This window comes from Ostrea edulis, chromosome 1 (genome assembly GCF_947568905.1).
Source record: "Ostrea edulis chromosome 1, xbOstEdul1.1, whole genome shotgun sequence".
In the NCBI taxonomy this organism is placed as follows: Eukaryota; Metazoa; Mollusca; class Bivalvia; order Ostreida; family Ostreidae; genus Ostrea; species Ostrea edulis.
In genome coordinates this window covers 75,556,312-75,583,599 of record NC_079164.1, presented here as the reverse complement: position 1 = coordinate 75,583,599, position 27,288 = coordinate 75,556,312, and the positions used below count along the sequence as shown (strand labels likewise).

Sequence of the window (27,288 nt, the reverse complement as noted above, 5' to 3'; positions counted from 1 at the left end):
AAATAAAAGCAGGCAAAAATGTGTGTGGTTTAAACGTTATTCAATATATTTCTGTTTCATATTTGAATTAAAGATTTTATAGTAAAGGAAACTAATGTTTTTTGAGTTGAGATATAATTATCAAATTTAATAGATTAAAAAAAAAAAAAATCGAAATGGCTTAAACCAACTACGTATGAGTTATCTTCTTTTTTTTTTTTACTTTCGATTTAGGTACTTCTGAAAAAATACATCGGAAAAGGCATGGCATTGCGTGATAAATAATGATTGTCTGAAAAAAGTAATTGAAATTTCAAAAACGTGTATTAGAACTAGCTTTCTCTTCCAGGGACGTTGATAAGCTTAAAGGTACGTGAAGTCAAACAAAAACAATCTTTCACTTTCAGAACCTAGCTGTATTCTTGTCCTTCAGACTGAAGTTCAGTTAACAGGTTATCCGTTATGCAAGGATAGTCATGTTCTGACGATTTTTATACACAGTCGCTTACAAGATACTTAATTTTGCGTGGATGGAAATTGCACAAACGGAGAATGAACTCTCAATTATGAATATTTGCAAAATTTTGTGGATGATATTGGCAGTAAAAAGATGCAATTCGAATTTCCTCCAAAAAAAATCATAATCCAATATGTACCAGTAAATGTATTCAAACCATTGAAGTTCATTTTGATTGAATTTCATCAGAATTACCCAATTTCTCCAAAAAAAGCATCTTTTAAAGAGTTTTACTGCAAACCAAGTAATAGTTATGCAACAGTTTGTAACTCATATACATCTTCTGTACTGATCTGGCATCTTTTAAAGGGTAAGATCATAACATTAGATAAAGATGGAAGAGGGGGTGGGGTGTCCATGGAATTTGTTGAAACACTGAAAATACAAAGTAATTACTGTAGACACAAAGAAATAATGAAAACACCCATGTATCAATTAAAAAAATGCCTATAAGGTGTTGGTGTATTCCTATACATGTATTCCCAAGGTTTCATTGTTATTGATAGAAAATTGATTCAATGATTAATGGCTGTTTTTCATCAATGTGTAGATGTTTCACATGCTGTTTATAGCAACTTCATTGGACATTTGTCCTATCATATTCGGTCATAAGTATTTCTTAATATTTTAGAAATTAGGAGTAACAATGTTAATTGAATTTCTCACTTATTTCACAAGTATGAATTAACTTAAACTGCCTGAAATGGCATTCCACTTGGTCAATATGAAATCAATCTGAAATATAAAAATCAGCCATAAATCATTCAATTCTAATTCTACTGTCTGCAAAATTCAAAGAGATTAACATACCACGGAGATTTAAATAATGGTTTTGGAGGTTTTAAATAAAAGCTATGAAAAACTGCACTATTTGTGGTTTAATTCTTAGCCTGTCTCAAAACAGTGAGTTTCCCCATGAAACTGGGAGTGATAACATTTGAGCTTAAGCAAATGAATTTTTATATGAAGATAATATCTATTGCTTTTGAGGTTTAAAAAAAATTAATGAGGAAAGCCACCAAACATGGTTTGATGTATTTGTATGTTACTTGTAAAATGCAAAATACAAAAGTTGAAATGAGTTGAAAATTGGGAAACTTGCAAAATTATATTTTACAAATTGATATTTTATCAACAAATCCTAATGATATTGTAGATGATTTGGTTCATACATACAGACTCCCCATCACTACTGATTAAATATATATGCACTATTGCTTGATTCCAATAATTTAAAATTTGCAAATAAAGTAGCAAATTTTACAATTTAGATTTATTGGGCATTCACAACAAATTATGTGTGGATAAATTGAGGTTTCTAGTCCTGAATAAGGTAACATATATCTAATTCTACATGTGTATGATCACTATTATATACAGTTGTATTATGATTTAGTACTTAAATTAATTTAATACGATGTCTAAGACTCCATGAAATGTTTCCATTTTTAGGAAACACAAATGTAACGGAGAAATAAATTTGCTTGTTAGAAAATTTTACACAGCATTTTTAAATTCAGAAATGCATTGAAGTATCATGTCAGGGAAATTAGACAAAGCATATTCAATGGACGAATCCCAGAGAGGCCAAGGAGACAGGGTGGACCAGAGGAGTCTAGGAAATGGAAAACATGTTCGATCACAGTCACCGCTGAAGTTTTTTGCGGAGGCAAAGAAAAGTATCAATGATGTGTTTAAGGATATTGCAGACTATGTCATAGAATCACAAAAATTTCTTAAAGGTATGTTTTCATTGACATAAGTGGAAGTCACAGTCTTTTCCTTAAAAGTTTATTTTCCGCAGTCTTTATCAAAGACACCAGACTATTAATTGACTGACAAAATTTTATTCAATCTGTTGAAGTCTTCCCTGTATACTTTGATGTAACTTTTGAAATTAAGACTTATGAATAAATTTTCTAATATAATTTTTGCATGCACCAAGTCATTAAGGTACAGCAAATCGGAAAATGCTGTTTTCCCTGAGACATATTGACAGTTTGCCATCCTTGGTTGCCATTTTGTGATAAAAAACCCAATTATTCCCATTTGGCATTTGTAGGTTTATGAATTGTATCCTTGGTAATTTTTATGTATGAATTTTCAGTTGTCACATTGCCCTGTAATTTGATTAGTTGTTGATTTGGGGTGAAATGATGCAGATATAGCACCATAATAATTTGATATAAATGGCGATACAATTATAGTCTTCATTGAATTTTCTTTATTCAGTTCCATATAAACATACAATTACAATCAAACTTTGTTATCTCGAACTCAATGGGATCAAGAAAAAACGTGAAGATATCGAGGGTAAAATACTTAAAGAATAAGTGGTTTGGACTTCCGAATCACTTCAACATACATGTATCTATTGTATTCTAGATATTGGTGTTCGAGATACTGAAGTTCAATTGTAATATATATTATATAGATATCTGTTCATTAAGTTCCATGTATTATGCTTTAAATTTATTTATTGCTTTTTGCAATCTAAATATTAACACACAAAATAGTTTGTGTCTTTGTGATTAGATTTGTCATTTTAAAGTAAACCAAAGTGTTCCCATATTGGGAATTTGTCAATCTAATAAAAATTAGATGTTAGATCGAGTATGTGAGCGGATCTAACATGCAACCATTTTGTAAACACATACTGAAAGGATTGTATGTTTTAATTTTTTTGAACGGATTTGAATTGAAATTGATCAGGAATGAATCGAAGACCCTGAATTGCAATTCAACTGCATCACAATTTATCTTTTGACCCCTACATTTTCTGATAGTCTGTGAATCGTTCTTATATTAATGCATTGTTACAGAATTGCCTGAATCATGTCAGTGTGCAGATGCTAAATCAGTGGATGAGTTTGGCAGTATGATCAATGGAATCATTGAAGTCCTCACTAGGGATCACATGAAAGTGGTGTTTTTTGGAAGGTAAAATCAGTCTAGAAAAATGTAATAAGACAGTGGGAGACGTCACAATATCAATTAATATAAGACAGAGTGGGAGACCTCACAATATCAGTTAATGTAATAAGACGGAGTGGGAGACCTCACAATATCAGTTAATGATGAACAATGCATGTAATAAGACAGAGTGGGAGAACTCACAATATCAGTTAATGTAATAAGACAGAGTGGGAGACCTCACAATATCAGTTAATGATGAACAATGCATGTACATGTGCTATGATATTTCTTCCCTCTTATTGAAATTTCTTAAACAGCTACTGACATAGTATTCAATGTTTTTGCAACAAATAATCATTGCAAAGAATACTGACCAGACTAGTGCATGCTGGGACTTTATTTGCGTCTTTAAAGTGAAGTTAAAGTACAGACTCATGCCACAGTGTAACACAATACAATATGTGACAACTGACTATCCTCGCTCTCAGACTGAAGTCACATTCACAATAAATTTACATGCAGCTTGTGTATCAATATGTGCATTATCAATCAATTCCACCTTCATTTTTGAAGATGGTTCTCAGAACTATAGATATCTAGTAAAAACAATTATTGGGGGAAAAAATCCAATGTTGTTATCATGATTTCAGATTAGTAATACAGTATGTCAGTTGTATCAGTATTTTGTGCAATTTTCCTTTGAGTGTCTATTAACCAATTAGCATGGATTGGTTTGGGGGTTGACATTACATATGAAATGAAGTTCCTATGAACCAGTAAAATTTTGGATGATCACAAATATTAACACCCATGAATAATGATGATTCCACAGTATATACAGAGCCTGATATAGCTGACAGTGTCCATAGTTTATTTCATTCAAATTAATTTGTCTGTAGGGCATCCAAATTGTATTTATCTGTAGGACATCCAAATTGTATTTATCTGTAGGACATCCAAATTATATTTATCTGTAGGACATCCAAATTGTATTTATATGTAGGTCATCCAAATTGTATTTATCTGTAGGACATATGAATTGTATTTATTCAACAATGTATTTCATATTCAAAGTATATTCTTATCTTTTGGACATTCAAATTATGTTTATATGTAGGACATTCAAATTATTTTTATCTTTTGGACATTCAAATTATTTTTATCTGTAGGACTTCCAATGGCAAGAGCACAACAATCAACGCAATGTTGAGAAACAAAATAATGCCCAGCGGAATTGGCCACACTACAAATTGTTTTATCCAGGTAGAAGGATGTGAGTCTTCAGACGGATTCCTGTTAACGGAAGATTCGGATCAACAAAAGAGTATTCATGTAAATATTCAGAGATTAGTAGAAATGACATTTGTATTGACAATGATCTGATATGATTTGTACATGTATAGAATGAATGTAACTATCCTGTGTTTGTTGAAAACGAATTACTTGGAAGGCCATTGCGGGAATTGTTATCGTCTTTTTTTTCAATGTACATAGAAGTTTTTATACCCCACTCTCACAAACCTAAATTTGGAGATCTATTGAGATTAACATGTCCATTCGTCCGATTGCCCTATATAGATCTTTTTCAATTTTCATTTCTTTATTAACTTTAAGCTATACAGCCAATCAGTTTACATAAATCATTAATATGATGGAAAAGCAGTAGAAACTCTCTGATATTCAACACAAAAGTTGTTTTGATATGAGAAAGAGGGTGGACCGTGGCCCATAGCCAGTGTCAGATGGACACAACATGGGCCATGGGGAAATTTGAAATTTACATTTTTTGAAGTGGAATATGATTTTGTATTTCAGGATATAAAGCAACTGGCCTCAGCTCTAAGCAAAGTCAAATTAAAGGAAAACTCCCTCATTAGAATCTTGTGGCCAAAACAGAAGTGTAAATTTCTGAGAGAAGATGTCGTATTTTTAGACAGGTAAGCTAGGCAAAAGTTTATTGTTTGCTTTAGTCTGACCAACTGAAATACATGTATATGTCCCAAAGTTTAAAGTTTGTCTATCCATTTTAATCAGGAGGTTTTAAATTTCTGTCGATGTTTTCAAGAATTGTTTAGGTACAGTATGTACGTCTTTTCCCTCATTTTCAAGTAAATTATTAGAAGAAACAATTAAATATAAACAGTAAATATTTTAAAAGAGAAAAAATTTGTCAGCATACAAACCCAAACTGTAGCTATATAGTCAGGAGAGGGCAAACAAAGATGCTGAAGGTGACCCATTGAAATATATTTTATACAACATTCAATATTTGTTAAATATTTACCAAAACAAAGTAAGGCAATAAGGTCAAGCATTTTGGTGAATTGTTACAGTCCAGGCATTGATGTGACCCCAGATTTAGATGACTGGATTGATAAATATTTTAATGAATTGTTACAGTCCAGGCATTGATGTGACCCCAGATTTAGATGACTGGATTGACAAATATTGCCTGGATGCTGATGTCTTTGTCTTGGTGGCCAATGCTGAGTCCACACTCATGCAAACAGTGAGTACATGTACAGTCCGATCAAGGAATAGGTGATTGATCCGGACAAGTTCCGTATACAGATACATACAATAGGTGACTGATCCAGACAAGTTCCCTATACAGATACATACAATAGGTGATTGATCCAGACAAGTTCCCTATACAGATACATACAATAGGTGATTGATCCGGACAAGTTCCCTATACAAATACATACAATAGGTGATTGATCCGGACAAGTTCCCTATACAGATACATACAATAGGTGACTGATCCAGACAAGTTCCCTATACAGATACATACAATAGGTGATTGATCCGGACAAGTTCCCTATACAAATACATACAATAGGTGATTGATCCAGACAAGTTCCCTATACAGATACATACAATAGGTGACTGATCCAGACAAGTTCCCTATACAGATACATACAATAGGCGATTGATCCGGACAAGTTCCCTATACAGATACATACAATAGGTGACTGATCCAGACAAGTTCCCTATACAGATACATACAATAGGCGATTGATCCGGACAAGTTCCCTATACAGATACATACAATAGGTGATTGATCCAGACAAGTTCTTTTTCATGTACATAACCAATAAATATATTTACATGTATATTCTATGCCAGAATGTCCAAATTGCCCTTTTTGAAAGGTAAAATTAAAAATGTTTAAAGTTTCATGTGAGGTATTCTTAATAGAGACAAAAAAACTTAAATCGGAAAAATATGAATGTTCAGTTTTAGATGTAAGCAAAAACATGCATTGTAAAAATCTACCCATAATAATTTTATCTAAGAGTATATAGGTACAATGGAGTTTGGAAAATTCTTCAACACAAACACAATTAGTCTGATTTGGTTTTGAATTTTGAATTTTTAAAAATAGACATATGTTGGCAGCTTTCTCAAACAGCATGTTTACCATATGCAAATTATGTTGGTTTTGATGATGCCCAATTATTCACCACTAATAGTAATTCTATAAGTGTTAAGTGATCTTGCAAATTTAGATGTTAATTTATGTATGTAAAATATACCATTATATGTATATCTGTGATCCATGTTATTGTATTGACAGGAAAAGAATTTTTTCCACAAAGTGAGTTCCCGGTTGTCCAAACCCAACATATTTATTTTACAAAACCGATGGGACATTTCTGTTGGCGAGGATGATTTGGAGGAAATTGAACAAGTATGGCATCATGATAATTGTAAATTGATGTTTAAATTTTCATACAATTTTGTGTGAGATATATAGAAATTATTTATAGTAAGATTTAAATATTTTATTTACTTTTAATCATAGAATTCCAAGTCATTGGCTCTTGATGAAAAAACAGCAGGGGTAGATTTAGATATTTTTAAAAGGGAAGGGGGGTTGCAATCATAGATGGCACTTTTTCTGCCCCCCTAAAGCACAAAGCAACCTCATTTTGGTGAAAATGTCCAATTAAGGGGTATATAACCCTCTTAATCCCATCAAAATTGCACCAATAAGTTATATAGAACTCAAATTTTTTAATGAAATCATATTTATACAATTACAAAGGTGTTCAACGTACCTTTACTGGAAATGAAAAAAGAGAGACTTTTACTATACAGTTAGTGATGGTGCATTATACGTGTATAAAGCATACTCCATAATTGATCAGGTGAAAGAGCAGCACTACCAGAGGAATGTGGAATTCCTGGCAGACCAACTGAAGGTCGTCGATAGGCAGGAAGCCAAAAACAGGATCTTCTTCGTCTCTTCAAAAGAAACGCTCATTTCTCGCTTGCACGAAGACAACAAGACACCCACTCCTCGTGAGTTTGACCAATGAAATTTTCAGCAAATAGATTTTGATGTCTGAAATACATATAGAATACCTGAGGCAAGGATGTGTTAGGTTCAGGATAATCCATTACAGATGATTTGATTATATGCATTTTAATTCTAGATGGATCACTTCAAAAAAATTACCAAGAAAGAGCTTTTGCCTTTGCAAATTTTGAGACTGCCTTTGAGGTAAGACTGCTATTGCCAGCAAATCATACATAGTGACAATGGGACATGTATACTTTACATGACAATTTCTTACCACTGGAGTCGTACTTAATTTAATGAACGTATTCTATCATTGTGTTATTCAGGTCTGTATATCGAAGTCAGCTGTGAGGACAAAATTTGAACAGCACTCACAACGAGGTAGAAACATAACATCCAGTCTGAAGAGTATAATGGAGGAAACTTACCAGAAGAGTCAGAAACAAGGGTAAATTATTTCTAGTCAGAAACAAGGGTAAATTATTTCTAGTCAGAAACAAGGGTAAATTATTTTCAGTCTGTTTTACCTGAATCAGAAACAAGGGTAACTCATTTACAGTCTTTTTTACCTGAATTAGAAACAAGGGTAACTCATTTACAGTCTTTTTTACCTGAATTAGAAACAAGGGTAACTCATTTACAGTCTTTTTTACCTGAATTAGAAACAAGGGTAACTCATTTACAGTCTTTTTTACCTGAATCAGAAACAAGGGTAACTTATTTCCAGTCTTTTTTACCTGAATCAGAAACAAGGGTAACTTATTTCCAGTCTTTTTTACCTGAATCAGAAACAAGGGTAACTTATTTCCAGTCGTTTTTACCTGAATCAGAAACAAGGGTAACTTATTTCCAGTCGTTTTTACCTGAATCAGAAACAAGGGTAACTTATTTCCAGTCTTTTTTACCTGAATCAGAAACAAGGGTAACTTATTTCCAGTCGTTTTTACCTGAATTAGAAACAAGGGTAACTTATTTCCAGTCCTTTTTACCTGAATCAGAAACAATGGGTAAATTATTTCCAGTCTTTTTTACCTGAATCAGAAACAATGGGTAAATTATATCCAGTCTTTCAAGTATTTGATAGATGTACATGTGTATGTCAAAGTCATATTTTTCTAATGTCCCTTTAAAAAGACTTTATTTACAATGGAACTACACCTGATGTTGGATGACGGTGTATTGATAGTAGGATAACATTTGGCTTCTTTTCTTTATTGAATTCTTGTCTCCTACAAAGTTTTTGAGTAATAGGATATGTTAGTGCAATGTTATGCCTCCAACTAGCCAAATCCTGGTTTATCAAATAAATTTCTTTAATTGACAGGGTTAGAGTGCACAGACACATGCCCCTGATCTTTGACCTTGAGGTCATGGTCAATGATGATGTAAATATTTTATGTTGATTCATGTATACATTGTATTTGTATTATAAACTCAAATTTAATGGCATATTTCATGTCTTGATAAAAGAAATTATATACAAAATTGATATGTACAAAAAAACTTTTCTAACCTAGATGTATACTAGAAAAAAATCTTTTAATTAGGCAGCATCCAGAATACAGATTAGTAATACAATAGAATGGAATGCCTGGTGTTGAATTACGTGTTTGTATGTGGAAATTTTCGAATATGTTATACAGTGTACTGATGAAGTGAACCGTCAGTAATAGTTCAGTTTCAGTGCTGAAATATTGCCAAAATGGCATAAAACCGCAATCAATCAGTCAGTTTCAGTTTTAACAATTTGCTTCAATCAGAGTTACTGTTACAACTTGCTTAATTCACTAGCAGTGCCATTGATTTCTAGCATCTCATTAGACAGACATGTCATTCACCATTCCCCATACATTGAATTTGACAAAAGCCTAGCTTGTAGCAATTTAACAGGTTGATCTTCCATTTAATTATACATGTATATGCAGGAATAAGCTGCAGGACGTAAGGGGAGAGAAGTCAAGTGAGCTGGATTTCCTGGAGAAGCAGACCCTGCTACTAACTACGGAAATGAAGGATAAAATCAAAGCAATGGTAGAAGAAGTGGACAGGAAGGTAAATAAATCGTCAGCTGTTACCGCGTGTACCCCAGCATACATGACGCTTCGTGATGAAGGGGGATATGTTTACCTTACCCGTTGTTTTAGAGAAGAACAAAAGCAATTGTTTTGATGTTAAATCAGATAATTGTTTTTTGCTGGCAGGTGTCTTATGCCATGAATATGGAGATTAACCGTCTGTCTGTGTTAGTGGAGGAGTTTGACAGGCCTTTCCATCCAGATGAAATGGTTTTAAGAGTGTATAAAAAGGTAAGTTCAGCAGACAAGGCTTGGTAAATGCGAGAAAGTCAGTAAAAGAATTTTTCATAGTGTTTATTAATGACAATGTACTGGTGAAGTCTCAGATATGTTTCCAATCCAGGCTATTAAATTAAATGTACATACATTGGATGAATTTATGTACAGTATACAGTAGTAATGAATTTTATTTTGTGTGTGTGTGTCTAAAAGAACATGTACATTTTGTTATTTTTTTTAAAAAGCAGCAGAATGGAAATGAAATAATAGAACAAAAATAAATACACACACACACACACATATGGATGTATGTACTTTAGAATCATTAAGATTTTTTTGGAGGGGGGGGGGGGGGGGGGGGCTTGTGTTTGTGGATACCCCCTATCCCATTAATTTGAAACCACAACAAAATACACAGTTTATATAATGTTTCAATGTCCAGAGAGCATGTCCACAGAATTACATCCAACAAAACTGAAAAATCTGGATAACTCATGAAAATTGACCCCCACAAGTTTAAACTATTCCACTGTCTACTGTACATCTGTGTGACAGAGGGTCACATGAGCCCTTAGATTTTGTTTCGTTGGGTGTTGAGTGACAGTATATATCACTAGAGAAGGGTGAATTTCAATTGTACTTGTTTACTTGTTGCTAAGGAACTCCATGCCCATGTGGAGGAGGGCATCAAGATAAATTTGACAGGGAGATGCACAGCACAACTTGTTAAGGCTGTGCAAACTGTAGAATTGCACATGTGTGGTAAGGGTCAACATTGCCATTTTGTACAAGGAAGGTGGGATCTGATTTTTCAGGAAATTTGAGTAACCATATGTATTGGCGTCTTTCCATTATTGTGAGATTCTTGATGTTACAGGATGAGGCAATGTCACAAAGTATATGTGAAATTGTTTTAAATTTTTATCAGAAAATTGATAGTGAGAGTAACATACAGAAATGAGAGGGAAAATCAGGTTCCATGCTTCCTTGACAAATGTGAGATCTAGCATGTGCTGTATTACGACTTTTGTTTCTTTGACGGTTTGTGTGATATAATGTTTCCCTTTATTAGTATCACAGTTTGTGGTGTGGGGCACAGAGTAATATTTCACAAACGGTTCATGACAATATAATGATCGCTTGTTTTTCACTTAAGTGAAGACTATATTTAAAAATTGAAAATACATGAGCATATGAACTCCATACTTTTCATGAAGTGCTTTTCAAAAATAAAATTTATTCCTTATATAGGTACATTCTACTTTCATTTCTGCTGGAATTCCCAACTGTTAGAGTACATTTTAGTTCATTGTGCATTGGTTACAACAGCAGCGCTTTCATTAGGAAATGCCAGTCATTACAATTTGTAAAAATATCAAAGGCATCAATATAGGAAATGTAAATCTGTATGTGTGTGATGACAGCTGACATGTATTTCTCACCAAAGTGAAAACCAGGTTTGGAGTGAACTGCTTCTGTGCATCACCGTGTATTTTATTCTCTGCCTCAACCTGCTTTCTATTTTAATGGTATGAATCTTTCTTAATATGTGATAATCTATCTTTTCATAATTCTTTAATTTTTTTAAAGTTTAAATAGGATTAATCTTTCTCTTTCTATAGAAATAACATTTATCAGATCTTCTTGTTCACATTTCACAAGTTATTTAGAGAGATTCATACAAGAAAAAGTTTTGCCTTGGGTTGTACATATACAGGTTCAGTTTATCACTTTCAATTCATACTGTTCTGCTCATTTTGACTCCTTATCTCCCCTTGGTAGGAATTACATGCCTTTGTAGAGGAGACTATAGGTAAAAATTTACAGAGTCGATGTTCGTATGTGCTGCAGTCCACTGTAGAGAAAACTCAGCGTCAGATGGCAGGTAACAAAGTTTGTCTGTCAAAACTTGTTCAACCGAAGATACACAATAAATAAATACTTCTCAAGCTGGACATTCTGTTCAACCAAAGATAGGCAACAAATATATAGAGGATCTTGAACAAGTGCTTATGGCCTATGAAATTTATCAGATTAGCTACCGGATTTAATATTTCCCAAGCCTTGGCGAGGGAAATATTCAAATTCGGTAACGAATTTCATAAATTTCATATGTTTTAAGAACGAACATAAGATTCTATTTATCACACAACTATCATTAAATGCACATATTAATTTACTGTCTATTTTACAACCCGAATGTCACAGAAATTTTTTGCTTTCAATTTGATTGTCACGTCGTCGCTACATTACGATTTAAAGAAACTTAAAATTATTTCCACTTCATAAAAGACAAAAAAATCCTCTTGGAACAACCTTGGTGACAAAACAAGATCTTTTACCATCAATGTTGACAATTTCAAAGGATGACATGCTGTTTTGTTTATGTGGCGCATGAATGATTGACCTACCTAATTTGCATACTTATAAACCTGTGCTACGAGTTCATATCATTTTTTCCAACCTGTGTTATGAACCTGGGAAAAGTACTGTTGTGTGATAAAGATAAATAATACAAAACAAATAAATAAATACTCGGCCAAAGTTATCAACTGAAGATACACAACAGATCAGTAAATTTTATCTGTCATTTTGACCAAATTCTGAAGCGAAAATTTTAAGTAATGGGTCATATCAATAAATGCATGCATTGGTATGATTGTTCTGTATAAACTATCATTAGTACACTTAACTAAAGTATAGCTTTCAATATATATGTAGACATATACATACATACTTTACTAGGTACTCGTTTTATCTGACATGAGATTGTATATTACATGAATCTTTTTACTCTGAATTCTGTAATTATTAATATGTTGAGGATTAGCATTAATGACAACTTGCTAAAATGGAATTCTCAGTCAACTCTTTTTACAATAATGCCAATTGATTAAATGACAAATTGAGACTTGTGAACTCTACCAAAGTTTCCTAAAGGTTTTAAAATTGTAGAACTTTTTGTCATGCTTTAATGCTTTTGATGTTTTTTTTAATTAATTTTGTTTACATTTTAATCTTCATTTTCATTCATTTAGTACTGTAAAATGTAACTACTCATGTCTTAAAATCAAAATATTCAATATTGAATTTTATTCAAAAGTTGAATTTATCGACAATAGGAGGTAATAATTTGGATATTGTCGTGTGCAGATCGCCTTTCTGCCTTGTTACCTGATGAAACCAAACAAAACTTGGACAACGTTTTACCAAAGAGCCAGTTTGAGATAGCGTACCGCCTGGACTGTCGAAACCTCTGTGCGGAGTTCCAGGAGGATATCCAGTTTCGGTTCTCGTTTGGAATCTCTGCTCTTATGGGGAGGTTCCTCGGTCCTAAAGGAATGAGGACAGTCCTTACTGGACAGGGCAATACCGTAAGTTAACATATTCTCCTTACTGGACAGGGCAATACTGTAAGTTAGTGTTTGAACAGTCCAGCTTCTCCTTACTGGACAGAGCAATACTGTAAGTTAGTGTTTGAACAGATCAGATACTCCTTTAATACTGGTCAGGACAATATTGTGTTACTATTTAAACAGTCCAGATTCTCCCTACTGGGCAGGGCAATACTGTGAGTTAGTGTTTGAACAGTCCAGATTCTGCTCACTCACTGGACAGGGTAATATAGTAAGTCAAGATTGTTTGGAGTCTCCATGGCTTTAAAATTTGAGATGAACTCAACCTTGATCTTAATCTTACTTTCTGTTAGTCATCATGATGAATGTACACTGACATCAAAGTTAAGTTTATTTTGGATTAATGGCTCTAGAATCAAAGAAAATTTATTATACCCCCCAAACGAAGTTCAGGGGGGTTATATAGGAATCAGTCTTTCTGTCTGTCTGTCTGTCTGTCCATCTGTCTGTCTGTGCAGATTCGTGTCCAGGCCAGAACTTTTCTGTTCTTTGACATAGGCATACCATATTTGACACACAGGTGGATCACCATGAAACGATGTGTTTAGTACCTTCATGACCTCTATATGACCTTGACCCTTGACCTCAAGGTCAAAATTAAAGGTTTTTACAATGGATTTGTGTCCTGGCCATAACTTCTTTGTTCTTTGACATAGGTATATCATATTTGACACATGAGTGTATCACCATGAGATGATGTGTCATGTACCTTCATGACCTCCATATGACCTTGACCTCAAGGTCAAAATTAAAGGTTTTTACTATGGATTCGTGTCAGGGCCATGACTTCTTTGTTCTTTGACATAGGCATACCATATTTCACACATGAGATGATGTGTCAGGTACCTTCATGACTTTTGTATGACCTTGAACTTTGACCTTAAGGTCAAACTTGATTATAGGGTTTTGACATAGTCATAAGACATGGGTGTATCACCATGAGACTATGTGTCATGTACATTAATGACCTTTTTATGACCTTGATCTTTGATCTCAAGGTCAAAATTATAGGTTTATGCCATGGATTTGTGTTCGGACTATATCTTCCATTTTCTTCTACAAAGGCATACCATATTTTTACACTCATGAAAGAGGTAATTTATACCTATTAACAACACCCTTTGGGAGATTGGGGTAAACGAGGGTAATCTTAGTGAGCATTGCTCACAATACCTCTTGTTGATTTTGTCGAATATATTACTTGGATAAATGTGTACCTGCACTTATAGATATATTTTTCTTTTTCATTATTTGCTTCAAAAGTAAAATATTTCCATAGCTATCACACAGAGTTACAAGTATGAAATGCCTGTTTAATGTATACAGTTTTGGAATATCCTTGAATGTAAATTTTATTATTGATGAAACACCAGTATGTTTAGAAAATGCATGTGAAACTCGTGTAAATGAAGAAGATGCATCACACGAGAGAAGTGTATGGAAAGTGGAGGATATACATCATGATATTTTGAAATTGAAAACTTTCAAATTTGCCTCATTTAGTGAAAAAATACAGTTTTAGTAAAAAATATTTTTAAAAAATTAAAACCCCTGCTAGACTTGAATTAGATATCTACAGTTCAGCAGTCAACATGTTAACCTACTGAGGCACCCAACTAGGCAGTTAGATTTGAAAGGAATATACAACTATTGCTGATATTTATATTTTCATTCATGTTTCAAAACAATGTCAGCCATTATGACAATGCATCATTCCTCCTTGATAAACTTTTTGTGCTTTTATAGATTCCCCGACCTATCCCAGCTCAGCTTCAGGATAACAACCAGATTCTAGTGGGAGTAATCACGACTTTTGCCTCGGTGTCGTCCAGGACAACAATGGGGGCACTCATAATCGGAGGAATGGTGAGGAAACATTTATTTCTGTGTCATGCATTTACTCAATACAGTTTTCATTTACATGTATACAATAAAACACGGTTACAGTGAATACACTTGTAATGAATTCACGCATAAAGCAAAGTGATTTTCATTCCCTGCAGACGTAAAACATATTATGAACTCAAAGGATATAACGAATTACGTTTATAACGAATCAAAAAGGACTTCGTTATCAGTGTGTGTTGCTGTATTATTAGTTACACAGTCTGTTCGGGACATACTGTGGAATCATCATTGTTCGTGGGGGATTGATGTTGTTGACTTCGTGGGTCACTCTTACCCACAAATATACGTGTCCTTGAACATTTTTTTTTTAAACCAAGTAGAGTCATCTCTCCTAATGACATTGTATTGCTTACCCCCGAAATTACGTCCCCACAAACCAGCAAAATTTTGCTTGCCCACGAACATTGGCCCCCATGAATTAAAATGATTCCACAGCAATACCGAGTCATCCAGGGTGTGAAATGGAATCTGCACAGGGCGAGGCGAGGGACATGAGCCTGTTTCATACCCTGGATGACTCCGCATTATGTCCCAAACTGAATTTATTCCACTGAATGCCTTTAAAAATTTTATCAGATTTCAGTAACATCTTTGATAAGAACGTGTATCATTCAATTATGAAATTGAACACCATATACATGTATCACATTGAACATCATGTAATCACATTATTGAAACATCAGAACATGCAATATGAACACTAAAATCAAATAAACAAATCATGTATGTTGAAACTGAATGCAGACATACACTGAATACCTAAGTTACAGTAGCTGTTCGACCAATATAACCCAGCATGGAGACGGGTATATTGAAATTCCAAGGCATCATGTGATTCGTAAGTGACAAACTAATACACCCTTTACACAGAGAAGGTGTATTGAAAGTTGCAGGGCACTATTTGATTTGTTTTTGTCCAATCATATATCCACAAATTCATCTTAAGCAGGATAAATTATATAATTTTTCACATATACTGTATGTTTGCTTTATGTTGTGAAATTCATATTCCAATTCCTTTGGTAATGAAGCAAGAATGCTTATTTATGGTTGCACTAAATCTGAATTTCATTATTATCCTGAACAGTGGCAGGAGCTTCAATTTAGTTGAATTTTGAATATGCTAAAATAAGTACCACATCTACAGTGTGCTGAAAAATAAAAGGGTTTTTCATGAATTCACAGTATCTGCTCTCCTGGTATCAGAATATGTAGTAACTGACCTTTTTTGTCTGAGTGTTTAATTCAAATTTCTGTAGGTTGCCAAGGTGACAGGATGGCGTATCATTGCTGTGGTTGGAGCACTGTATGGCCTGTTATATCTCTATGAGAGAATGACCTGGACTAACAAGGCTAAAGAAAGGGCCTTTAAAAAACAGTATGTGGACTATGTGGCCAGTAAACTGAAGTTGATAGTGGATCTAACTAGTGCCAACTGTAGCCACCAAGTACAACAGTAAGTTTCATATTTCAAAATGAGGCTGTAGCCACCAAGTGCAACAGTAAGTTTTTTATTTCATAATGAGGCTGTAGCCACCAATTACAACAGTAAGTTTCGTATTTCAAAAAGCCATCAAGTACAACAGTAAGTCTCATATTTCAAAAAGAGACTGTTTAAAGTATACTTACATGAAGAGGTTTGAATTGTTAAGTTAGTGTCTATGTAATTTTAATACATTGTAAGAGGAGTGGAACCCTTTGTGAGAGGAGTCCTGTAGGGAATGCTTTGCTTTGTATTGTGAATTGATTTTATGTCTACAGACTTGTTTTCCTATTCAAAATAAATCTTGAATTTACAAAAGTACATTGTGCATTAAGGTAGGAAAATACCTGTGCAAGAAAATATACAGTAAATACATGTACAAACTTGTAAATCCCCTGGTACCATACAGTTAGCATGAACATGTCTGTAATAAATTTCTGCTCATAGTGAAGTGATGTTCATTCCATGAGGTCATCAAATGTTGAAAAAGTTAATGGATGTAAACTTGGACGTGATGGGAATCGTAACCTCTATTACGAGAACTAACCATCACTTTATCGTGACCTCTATTATGAAAACTAACCAGGGCTGCATTCAAGATCGTAGGGGCTACGTAGGGCTCAGTAGCTCTACAATCTTGAATGATGTGCTAGGCTAGCCCTACACAGGGATAACAAACGTTAATTCCTATAGTGCATTTAATATACCTAGTAGATATCTAGCCTAGCAGCTAGTCTAGCCGCTACGATCTTGAACGCAGCTCAGCCCTCTATCGTGACCTCTATTACAGAGAACTAACCAGCACTTTATCATGACCTCTATTACAGAGAACTAACCAGCACTTTATCATGACCTTTATCGTGACCTCTATTACAGAGAACTAACCAGCACTTTATCATGACCTCTATTACAGAGAACTAACCAGCACTTTATCATGACCTTTATCGTGACCTCTATTACAGAGAACTAACCAGCACTTTATCATGAATTTTATTGTGACCTCTATTACAGAGAACTAACCAGCACTTTATTGTGACCTATTACGAGGACTAACCAGCACTTTATCATGACCTTTATTACAGAGAACTAACCAGCACTTTATCATGACTTTTATCGTGACCTCTATTACAGAGAACTAACCAGCACTTTATCATGACCTCTATTACAGAGAACTAACTAGCACTTTATCATGACCTTTATCATGACCTCTATTACAGAGAACTAACTAGCACTTTATCATGACCTTTATCATGACCTCTATTACAGAGAACTAACTAGCACTTTATCATGACCTCTATTACAGAGAACTAACCAGCACTTTATCATGACCTTTATTGTGACCTCTATTACAGAGAACTAACCAGCACGTTTGCTAGACTGTGTAATCAGGTAGATATTTCCAAACAAAGCTTGGAGGAGGAAATCAATGAACTGGACAGGGCTGTGTCACAACTACGGGACATCAGTTCTAAAGGAAAAACACTGAGGTAAAGCAGGGGAGATAATCCTGAAACAAATATAATACCTAGCACATGTGTTTTAAAAATGAAGGAAGGGGGAGGGGCAAATATGTTTCTAAAACATTTCTTGTTTAATTTAACAGTCAAAATGTTGATCTTTTATTGCTGTTCTTTTATATAGGGTGAAAATGAAGTTGTAAAAGAAAGATTTCTCTTGTTTGAATAAGCAGCTCATTTTTCAACATGTTATACATGTACATGGAGATTCTGTGTAACTTAATAATTGTCTATATATTTGTAATCTACTTTTGTTTTCAGGAACAAGGCAGATTACTTAGATAAAAATTTGGACAGCTTTATTCAGAAATTTCTGGGAGCCTTTTAATGAAATCAAAGAAACAAAGTTTGTGAACAGCTTGCTATTGTTTGGAGAAATATGCAGCAAAATTTACAGCAACAGACAGCGAATGCTACCATGTCAATTTCAGTTTATAAATGTAGCAGCAAACCAAAAGACGGGAAAAAGATGTGTCATAATTTCATGTCGTGAGCTTAATGTGACGAGAAGTCTTAATCAGGATCCACATGTAATTTAGTTCTATGTGTTATGGGAACGTACAAGTAACTTTTTTTTTGGTTTAAGTTGTGATTAATGGACCAGACCAGTTACATATCTTATTTATTTGTAATAATATCCAAACTATCATAATTATATGTAGAATTCATTGAATACACTGTGTATTGTTCTTTTTTCAGTAACTTTAAGTAACCAATTTTTGAATAGTCATAGTTCTGTGTTGAGAAAGGCTGAGTCAATTTTCCGGAAGTTCCTGATGCAGATACTAGAAGTACAATCTGTGTAAATTACATGTACATCATTTGAAGACTAATGAATGTATGGGAGTGAGCTAAAGATTGTAGTTACAGATTTTTTTTATGCAAATGTTGAAAAGATAGATTGATCCATTTGCAGAGTGATACTAGGTGTATGCATTGATTTTTCATGCAGAGTTATTCTGAAATACAGCAGCAGCAGACCCAGGCATTGTTTGAATATTATAGGACAAAAAGAAATTCTACAACATGATCAGATTTCCATCAGTACTTGTAGCTGTATCAGCCGAGCGTATTCTATTTATATTGTTTGGTAATTTACATGCATAGATATGTGTATCTTTTCTTGTTTGTAGTTAAAGCGATAGAGCTGTAATCGGCGGTAATTTTTTATGCAGATTTTTAGACAGTTTATTATCTGACCTATGTTTATTGGAAAAAGGTTATCTGAGGGTTACTATTTAAATCCACGTGTAGTTAGAAAAAATTTGTCAAATGCAATGCCATCTCCCTGAACGTCACTAATTATCTTCCGGCAATTATTACAAATCTGACTGATCATCAAGGAAGCGGTAAACAAAGAATTGGAGGTAAATGTCCATTTTATATTTTTTTCATGCAAGAAATAATTTTAAATCATATCTATAGGCAACCTTATTTGTAGGGCACAATGTTTTTCACAATAACACTGAATGTTGCATTCATGAAGAAGTTCCATGTTGGCTAGGAAAACGAAAATGTATATTAAGTTTACCTGATAAGCAGAGTCCTGGCCACATCGACCTTTGTTTTCGATTTTGATTAATTGAATATTGCAAACCAAATATGATACTGATTTCGAATATAAATCTTATACTGATTTAATGATCAATGTATACTTTGGACCACATTTTCCAGACATTGCTTCAGCATTAACAAATGTTTGTGTGAGCACAGAACTTCTTATCCAAGCTAAGGTTACTCGTATACCACACGTACATCATAGAAATAATGTCGTGCTGGACTATAATTATCATCCCCTCACAATTCACAGAAAGAGAGGATACATCTGTTTATAGTAAAGGGTCCCTTTATTGCTCATGTGTGAGTGTAACGCTGAGCTTGTAGACAGTCTACAAGTCATTTTTTCTGCTCGGTTGATTTCATGCTTCACATGTAGCTTTGTTATCAAGAGAGGAAGAACCCTATAGATTTTGGGGTCAAAGGTTAAGAACACTATGGGACTTCTTAGAAAAAGCTTGTAGACACTCATTGCAATATATATTCTCATTGCGATCCTAGATAGAATATGCCCCATCTTGTGGAGCTCATGTTTTATTTCCCCCCAAAAAAAACAATTTTTGGGGGGAACTAAAACTGTATCATTTCATTTTCATGGTAAATTTCTCATTGACTAAAAGGGTGTAGATTTCAGATTACATTTACAAATAAATTGCTGCTGATTACAGCTCATATTGCTTTAAGAACAACAATGTACTTGTTATGATTTGAAAGATTTTAAATAAAAGTATGAAGAAATTAAGTTGATAAAGTAATTGTGAAAGAAAGAATATTTCTTTTGGAAGTGATTTTGAACATGTTATTTTAAATTACTTAATTTTGTTATATTGATCTATAGTTTTTAAAAAACACCATCATGTTTCAGGTCCATCAATTATGGATTATATGAATATTATATGACAGTAACTGTTTTTGCATTCATCAAATGAATTTTTTTCTAAGTGTGCTTATTTTACTACGTGTAATATGTATGTTTTACTTTTATTTATGAAGTTGTTAGATTATTTAAACACATTTTATTAGTTTATGGTAGATTTTTTTTAATCTTTGCAGTTTGAAGGTCATTTCTAATATGCTTTTAGGTTTAGTATTATATCTGATTAAATTTTGTAGGTAAGTTTTGTTAATGAAATGACATCTTATCATTTGATTTAATTATTTGAAGTTGATCTCGTATATTTTAAATGATAAAAACATGCCTATTGAAGTATGTCTTACTAAGTGATTATTGCTATGAAATTGTACTGTGTTTATCTGCGTTACGAATGTGATACAGTTTTGAGCAATCTACCACTATGAATGATTAGTATTGTATACTGAGGGGAGGACAAGATAAAGGGAGGGGTGAAAAGGGAAGGAAAGACTTACGAGAGAGAAGGGGGGACAGAAGGGGGAAAGGGGAGGAAAAGGGAATGAAAGAGAAAAGGGGGGAGAAGGGGAAGAAAAAGAGGAGAACAGAAGGGGAAAAGGGGGAGGACAGAAGGGGGAAAAGGGGAAGGACAGAAGGGAAGGAGGGGAAAAGGTAAGGAAGAAGAGAGGGAAAGAAAATGGGAGAGGTAGAACCCCTCCCACCCCCAGCCACCCATTACATCCCCACCCCTCCCACCCCAAGCCACCCATCACACACACACACATAGTTGGTTTTGTTGAAAACTCCTTAAAATGTACGTTTGTTTTTGCACCTTTTTCTAAAATTGGACAAATGTTCTAGATGTATTAGGATATACTAAGGGGTCTGCCTTCGTTAACACCCATGTGATACTTGTATTCACATCACCAGACCAGTAACTGAAACTTTCACCAGAAACCTCAACAACTTTGATTATAAGAATACAATGTAAATGGTCTTGGGGGTTGAAATTGCTCTGACAAATTCAGGAATAGGTGCAAGTTCAACATTTTCTGGAGTTTGGATCTGATTGTGTACAGTTATGTTTGTCCTGAAACAGCTGCTGATTTTGATGATATACATGTACTGCATAATAAAATCTGTGTTGTCTTTAAAATATGCTTTCTGTATATACTTGACATTGTATTGTGTTTGATACCAAATTAATTTCATTTAGTCATGTGTTTGTGTGGCCTTGAAATCTTGGTTTTCGTGCGTTACACAGCTAATGTTCATTCTGACAATCTTCAAAACTGTTTATCAGCCGACATTCAATTGTCTTTATTATTCAACACAGGTATGATTGTCTAGACTTTTCCAAGAATAAAGTTGTGGAAGATTTTCCAGGATTTAGTTTTATTAATTTAACGTGAAGATACAGAGGATGCAGATGTACTTTGTCAATATGTTCCTGTGTAGAATTGACTCAGATTTAGAAGCATCACACAATTTTCTCCTGAAATGTTATATTTTCTGCAATTTGTGTACTTTAATAAGGGCAGTAGGTACAAATATATACTTATTAAGTTCTTAGACTTCTGTTTCCAACAAAAGACTTTATTATTATTCTTAAGTTTTTTCCTTGTGACAGCAATTTCTCAGAAATTGGTTGACCGATTTTTGTGAAATGGTAGATATGGGAAGTTTTATATTCACTTAAACCTGATAGGTATTTTTTTAACTTTAATCAAGTCACGCTGTGAATCCTTTTAAAGTATTACAGGCTGGCCCTGTAAAATTAAATATCCAAATTATCTTGAAACTGAAAACCATTTTGTCAAATGTTTTAGAACAAAAGCGTACAAGATTGCTTGTAATGATGTTTAACAAACAATATCAGGCCAGGAGGGGTAAAAAATGTGTCCGTAATATTTCAAAATGTATATTAAAGAATTTGCAAAACATTATTGAAGCATAGTTGTTTGCTCTGACGTTTGTAATGCTGATGTTAACAAAACGATGGTTCTGTAACGAGGGATTAATGATATCACTAACTTGGCAATCCATTGCATAATGAAGATTTTGCATATTCCGTGCCACGCAGGCCATTTAGATTTCATTGGTAATAAGGTTTGGGTTTTTTTCCAAAACTTCAACCTTAACTATTACAGGTAAGTGGTCTGGGGTGCTAGATAATATACCTGTACTGTACTGGTATAATTACAACCAAAGAATTGTGAACATGATTCTGGTAACTCCTGAGTTGTCACTCGGCAATATTGCAGTCGGACAGACGTGAAACAAACGTACACAAGAGGATATATTTCCTCCGACATTCTAATTCAAAATTGTAAGTAACATATAAACATGTACTATAGTGATACACAACAATATGTTTAAACTTGTTCATTGTCAAGGGTATGTCTATAATTGTTTTTTGCGATTTCGATGTCTCTCATCCGCATTTATCCATGGACAGCATTTGATCCCATTTGGCCAGAATGTTCGCACATGTTTTACAGTTTTCTTTGGTAAGTTGGCAACATGGATTTTTGCAGTGAAATAGTCCTGGTTATATTTGACTGGAATAAGGACAGACATTACTGTCTCACATATAGTTAATAATGCCATCACGAGTAGTATCACATTCTATGGCTGTGCGTTAAAATTGAGCGTTTCTGCATATTCACTGGGTTATTCTGAGAAACGTCTCTCGTTTCTGATTTGGATCATTGGCTTGGTTTAGTCCAGATTCTTTTGTTATGATCGAATGGGGCCTCAGTGAAATATGCCACAGAATGGGAATATTGTTACTTGGGTGGCTAATGTCTGTCGTGCTGGACAGGGATTATCATTTGATTTTACATTATTTTCTTGTCTTAAAAAAGTGGTTGGTATTACATGTACTTCTCATAATCAATCAGGGTCATCTACTCCTTAGGATGTACCAGTGTACCAAGTTTGATGTCTGTAAAGCAAAGAGTTCTCAAGATATTGAGTGGACAGTGTCTTCCTATGTCCAGAGTGGATTGACCCTTGACCTGAAAATTGATAGGGGTCCTCTTCTACTCATAACCAACCCACATATGAAATATCATCACAATCAAGTGAATGGTTCTCAAGATATTGAGTAGACAACATGTGGTTTACCAATTGATCGACCAACCGACATGCAGACCAACCGACAGGTGCAAAGCACTATGCCCCTCTTCTTTGAAGGGAGGGGGGGGGTCATAACTACACTAGGTATTGGAGTAAATATCTAATAATAAATATATAGAAAACAATGTTGTGTAAATATCACTAAAACATGTATGTATCAAGAGCACTATTATGTGATATTGTGTGTTTATTTCATGTACTGAATCACTTTGACTTCTCCTGATATAGCTAACCCTACCCACAACCTCCCCTCATTGTCCACACTCAGTCCATTAGCATTATGTAGTCCACAATTGTCCACACATCTCAGGAACTGTCCGTTCTGATCCAGGATATGTAGACAGGCATTGTTCCAATCTGTCACAATGATCCGACTCATGGAGTCTGTCACTATATGTCTAGGATTAAATGATATCTTCCTCCTGGCTGGTGTACTGTCATATCGGAATCTGACTCTTCCCGACTTGTCCACCACGACCACAATGTCAGCATTACTATTAGAGGCACAGATGTCTCCATTGTTGTTCTCCATCACATACAGTGGGTATCTTCCTCCTTTATAGATTGGTTCTCCATCTTCATCTCTATCTATTTCCTGTTCCACTGTGTGTCCCTGATAACGGACAATTTTATGTTGTCTATAATCAGTAGTGTACATACAGACCAGGATATCCCCTGACTCAGTACAGCAGAGTTTGCCTGGTTTCCAGCACTGTGGTGTGGTTATCAGTGCCTCTGTTCTCCCATGTCTGACAATGTTCAAAGTTCTATTGTTAACATCACAGTATACCAGTTCTCCCTGCCTTGTCACTTTGATGTCACTAGGCCAGGGTTTACATGTGGTGGTGACAGTGTCCCGTACAGACCCATGTATGTCAACACGTCTTACAATTTTATCTGCACCACTAACCCAAGCTTCATCCACTCCCACACAAGCAACAGCACCTAGAGGAGTAACTCCAGAAGGAATCGTTGAAATTGATTTGCCTTGGTCCAACAGCTTTTGTAAAGATAAATAGGAGATTTCCTCTGTCAGACTGGACAGTTTTGTCTGTGTCAGACTAGCCTTGTATTCTTCTAATTCCAGGCTGAGTTCTCTCCCTTGGACTGTGTTGGTTTTGAGTGATGGCAGTTTGACATCAATATCAATAGGCATGTTTCTGTATTCATCGAGTTTGGATTTGTAATTAGTGACTGCAGACACATTGTTTGACTTCATAATTTCTTTGTTTTGTTGAACTGTTTGGGTCATGTCTGGAATTTGACTTTTTATTTTGGATTGTTGAGAGTTTAGAGCAGCGAGGAGATTCTCTTTTATGGACTTGATCAAAGAACCGAGCTGATTGAAAATGGTGTCTACTTCTTGGTGCCAGGATTTTCTGTTCTCTTCTTTTTCTTTGTCCAGTTCATCAAATTTGTCCATTATAATTGATATTTTGCTTTCTGTTTCTTCATTTTTCTTCTTGTACTGTGGAATAACAGTGGATTCAATTTCTTTGGTTTCCTTTTCAAGTTTCTTTTTCTTGTCGTTGAAAATTTCTGGCATATCCTTAACTTTGTGTCCATTATGAGGACCAAATATGCATTTCAGGCAAACTGGAACATCACATTGCTGGCAGTGGGCCTCACATCTCTGGTTGGAGTATAATTCACTCTCAGGAAAAGCCACCTTTCTGTTTTTGAAATGAACGATGTCATGTGGTTGGTACTTGAGCTTGTCCACATGTTTACTAACACAGTCCACACACAAACTGAGATGACAGTTGTTACAGAACTGCTGGGCAGGCTTGACACAAAGGTCACAGGTGATGACCTCCTGTGCATGGGAGGTGGGCGTCGTCATTGTCCAATAGAAGCTGGAATTAAATAGATAATTTTCATCCATAAAGGCATGATTGTGAATTAATTATTGACCACAAGACTGGCTGATCTATTTGTAATTGTAGAAAGTGTACATGGGAATTTTTGTCACTCTTCAGAATGGTGTGGTTGCTTTACTATAGGACTCACCAGTGTACTGTCTGTAAACAATTAACAAATCCTTTTATATTAAATATTTCGTATTACAACTTTTAACAAAGTTATTATATTCAGTAAACCTTTCAGATAAAATCTGTGGGGGAAATCTAATTAAAAGGAGTTAAAACAAGGTCATCCTAAAGCAGGTATATAGGGACCCTGTTCTCATCCTAAGACAGGTATATAGGGACCCTGTTCTCATCCTAAGACAGGTAGATAGGGACCCTGTTCTCATCCTAAGACAGGTAGATAGGGACCCTGTTCTCATCCTAAGACAGGTAGATAGGGACCCTGTTCTCATCCTAAGACAGGTAGATAGGGACTGTTCTTATCCTAAGACAGGTAGATAGGTACCCCTGTTCTCATCCTAAGACAGGTAGATAGGGACCCCTGTTCTCATCCTAAGACAGGTAGATAGGGACCCTGTTCTCATCCTAAGACAGGTAGATAGGGACTGTTCTCATCCTAAGACAGGTATATAGGGACCCTGTTCTCATCCTAAGACAGGTAGATAGGGACCCCTGTTCCGTAAAGCACCGCAGCTCTTGCGGTGTCCGGCTCACCTCCGTTGTCCCCTGAAAATCCATTGTAATCATATGCAAGTTTGGGATGCAGTTGAGTTAATTTCCCTTCAGAGAACTTTCATACACAGTAAAACAATTTGTTTACGAGGTGTAATACCATGTATCTGGTCACATTATCATGTTAGAAGAAAATCAATGTGCATCATTCACTAAGCTCTAGTAAATTGTTATGAAAAGTATTTCCGCATTGCTAATTTTCACCACAACTTTCAAATCTTCAGAACTTCACAAAAATTTGTTAATTAATGTTATCATTATAAAATTTTTAGCATATACATGTATGTAGAATTTACTCAAGATTCTTGACAAATGTGACTTTTTAAGAGTGGTGTTATTATTTATATACTTTTTAAAATGCTAATATGAAATGTGCAAGATTCAGTTCAAATGAAGTTCTTACAACATGATTATCCTAGCAAGTGTTAAAAACTGTTAACACATATATATAGAAAACATAACAGCATGTCAACATATTTAAATCTAGATGATTTGATATGCATGATTTGTGAATTTTTTATAGTGATAGCTGCAGTAGAAATAGTTTTATCAGTGCTTTAAAAATTGTATTATTCAATGAATTATTATACATGTATACGTGAAAATTAATTAGCAGTGCGGAAATACTTTTGACCTTTGGTGTACAATGATTTACCTTTTATATTTCTATAATCTCCAGCAGTGTGGGATCAAGAAATCCATGGCCACCATCCCGATATTCACCAGGCTGGAAAGCATACTTTCTGTTTGGTATTTATATTTCCTGGTGGGTAATGTACCTGTATAAACACACAGGTAACT

At 34.6% G+C, this 27,288-nt stretch overlaps 2 protein-coding genes across 5 annotated transcripts; one reads left to right on the top strand and one right to left on the bottom strand.

Annotated features, from left to right (window-relative positions):
* Positions 1–174: 174 nt before the first annotated feature.
* LOC125681820 (mitofusin-2-like) lies at positions 175–22,127 on the top strand. 4 transcript variants are annotated; one of them, XM_056160707.1, is made up of 19 exons: positions 181–348; positions 1,768–1,829; positions 2,017–2,238; positions 3,319–3,436; positions 4,582–4,744; positions 5,228–5,349; positions 5,813–5,921; positions 6,993–7,106; positions 7,567–7,720; positions 7,855–7,922; positions 8,048–8,169; positions 9,647–9,773; positions 9,923–10,027; positions 11,798–11,900; positions 13,169–13,389; positions 15,178–15,297; positions 16,599–16,795; positions 18,175–18,309; positions 18,601–22,127. In XM_056160707.1, the coding sequence occupies exons 3-19, from the start codon at positions 2,034–2,036 to the stop codon at positions 18,665–18,667; spliced, it is 2,250 nt and encodes a 749-aa protein (XP_056016682.1). In that variant the 5' UTR covers positions 181–348; positions 1,768–1,829; positions 2,017–2,033; the 3' UTR covers positions 18,668–22,127. The 4 variants fall into 4 exon arrangements, with proteins under 4 accessions (XP_048778007.2, XP_056016681.1, XP_056016682.1 ...); XM_056160709.1 differs by lacking the exon at positions 11,798–11,900 and adding an exon at positions 10,675–10,777; XM_048922050.2 differs by lacking the exon at positions 1,768–1,829 and having other exon boundaries at positions 175–348.
* Positions 21,745–27,288, bottom strand: LOC125681824 (uncharacterized). The gene is made up of 2 exons (XM_048922065.2): positions 27,143–27,288; positions 21,745–25,743 (listed from the first exon to the last, which is right to left on the bottom strand). The coding sequence occupies exon 2, from the start codon at positions 25,728–25,730 to the stop codon at positions 24,075–24,077; it is 1,656 nt and encodes a 551-aa protein (XP_048778022.2). The 5' UTR covers positions 25,731–25,743; positions 27,143–27,288; the 3' UTR covers positions 21,745–24,074.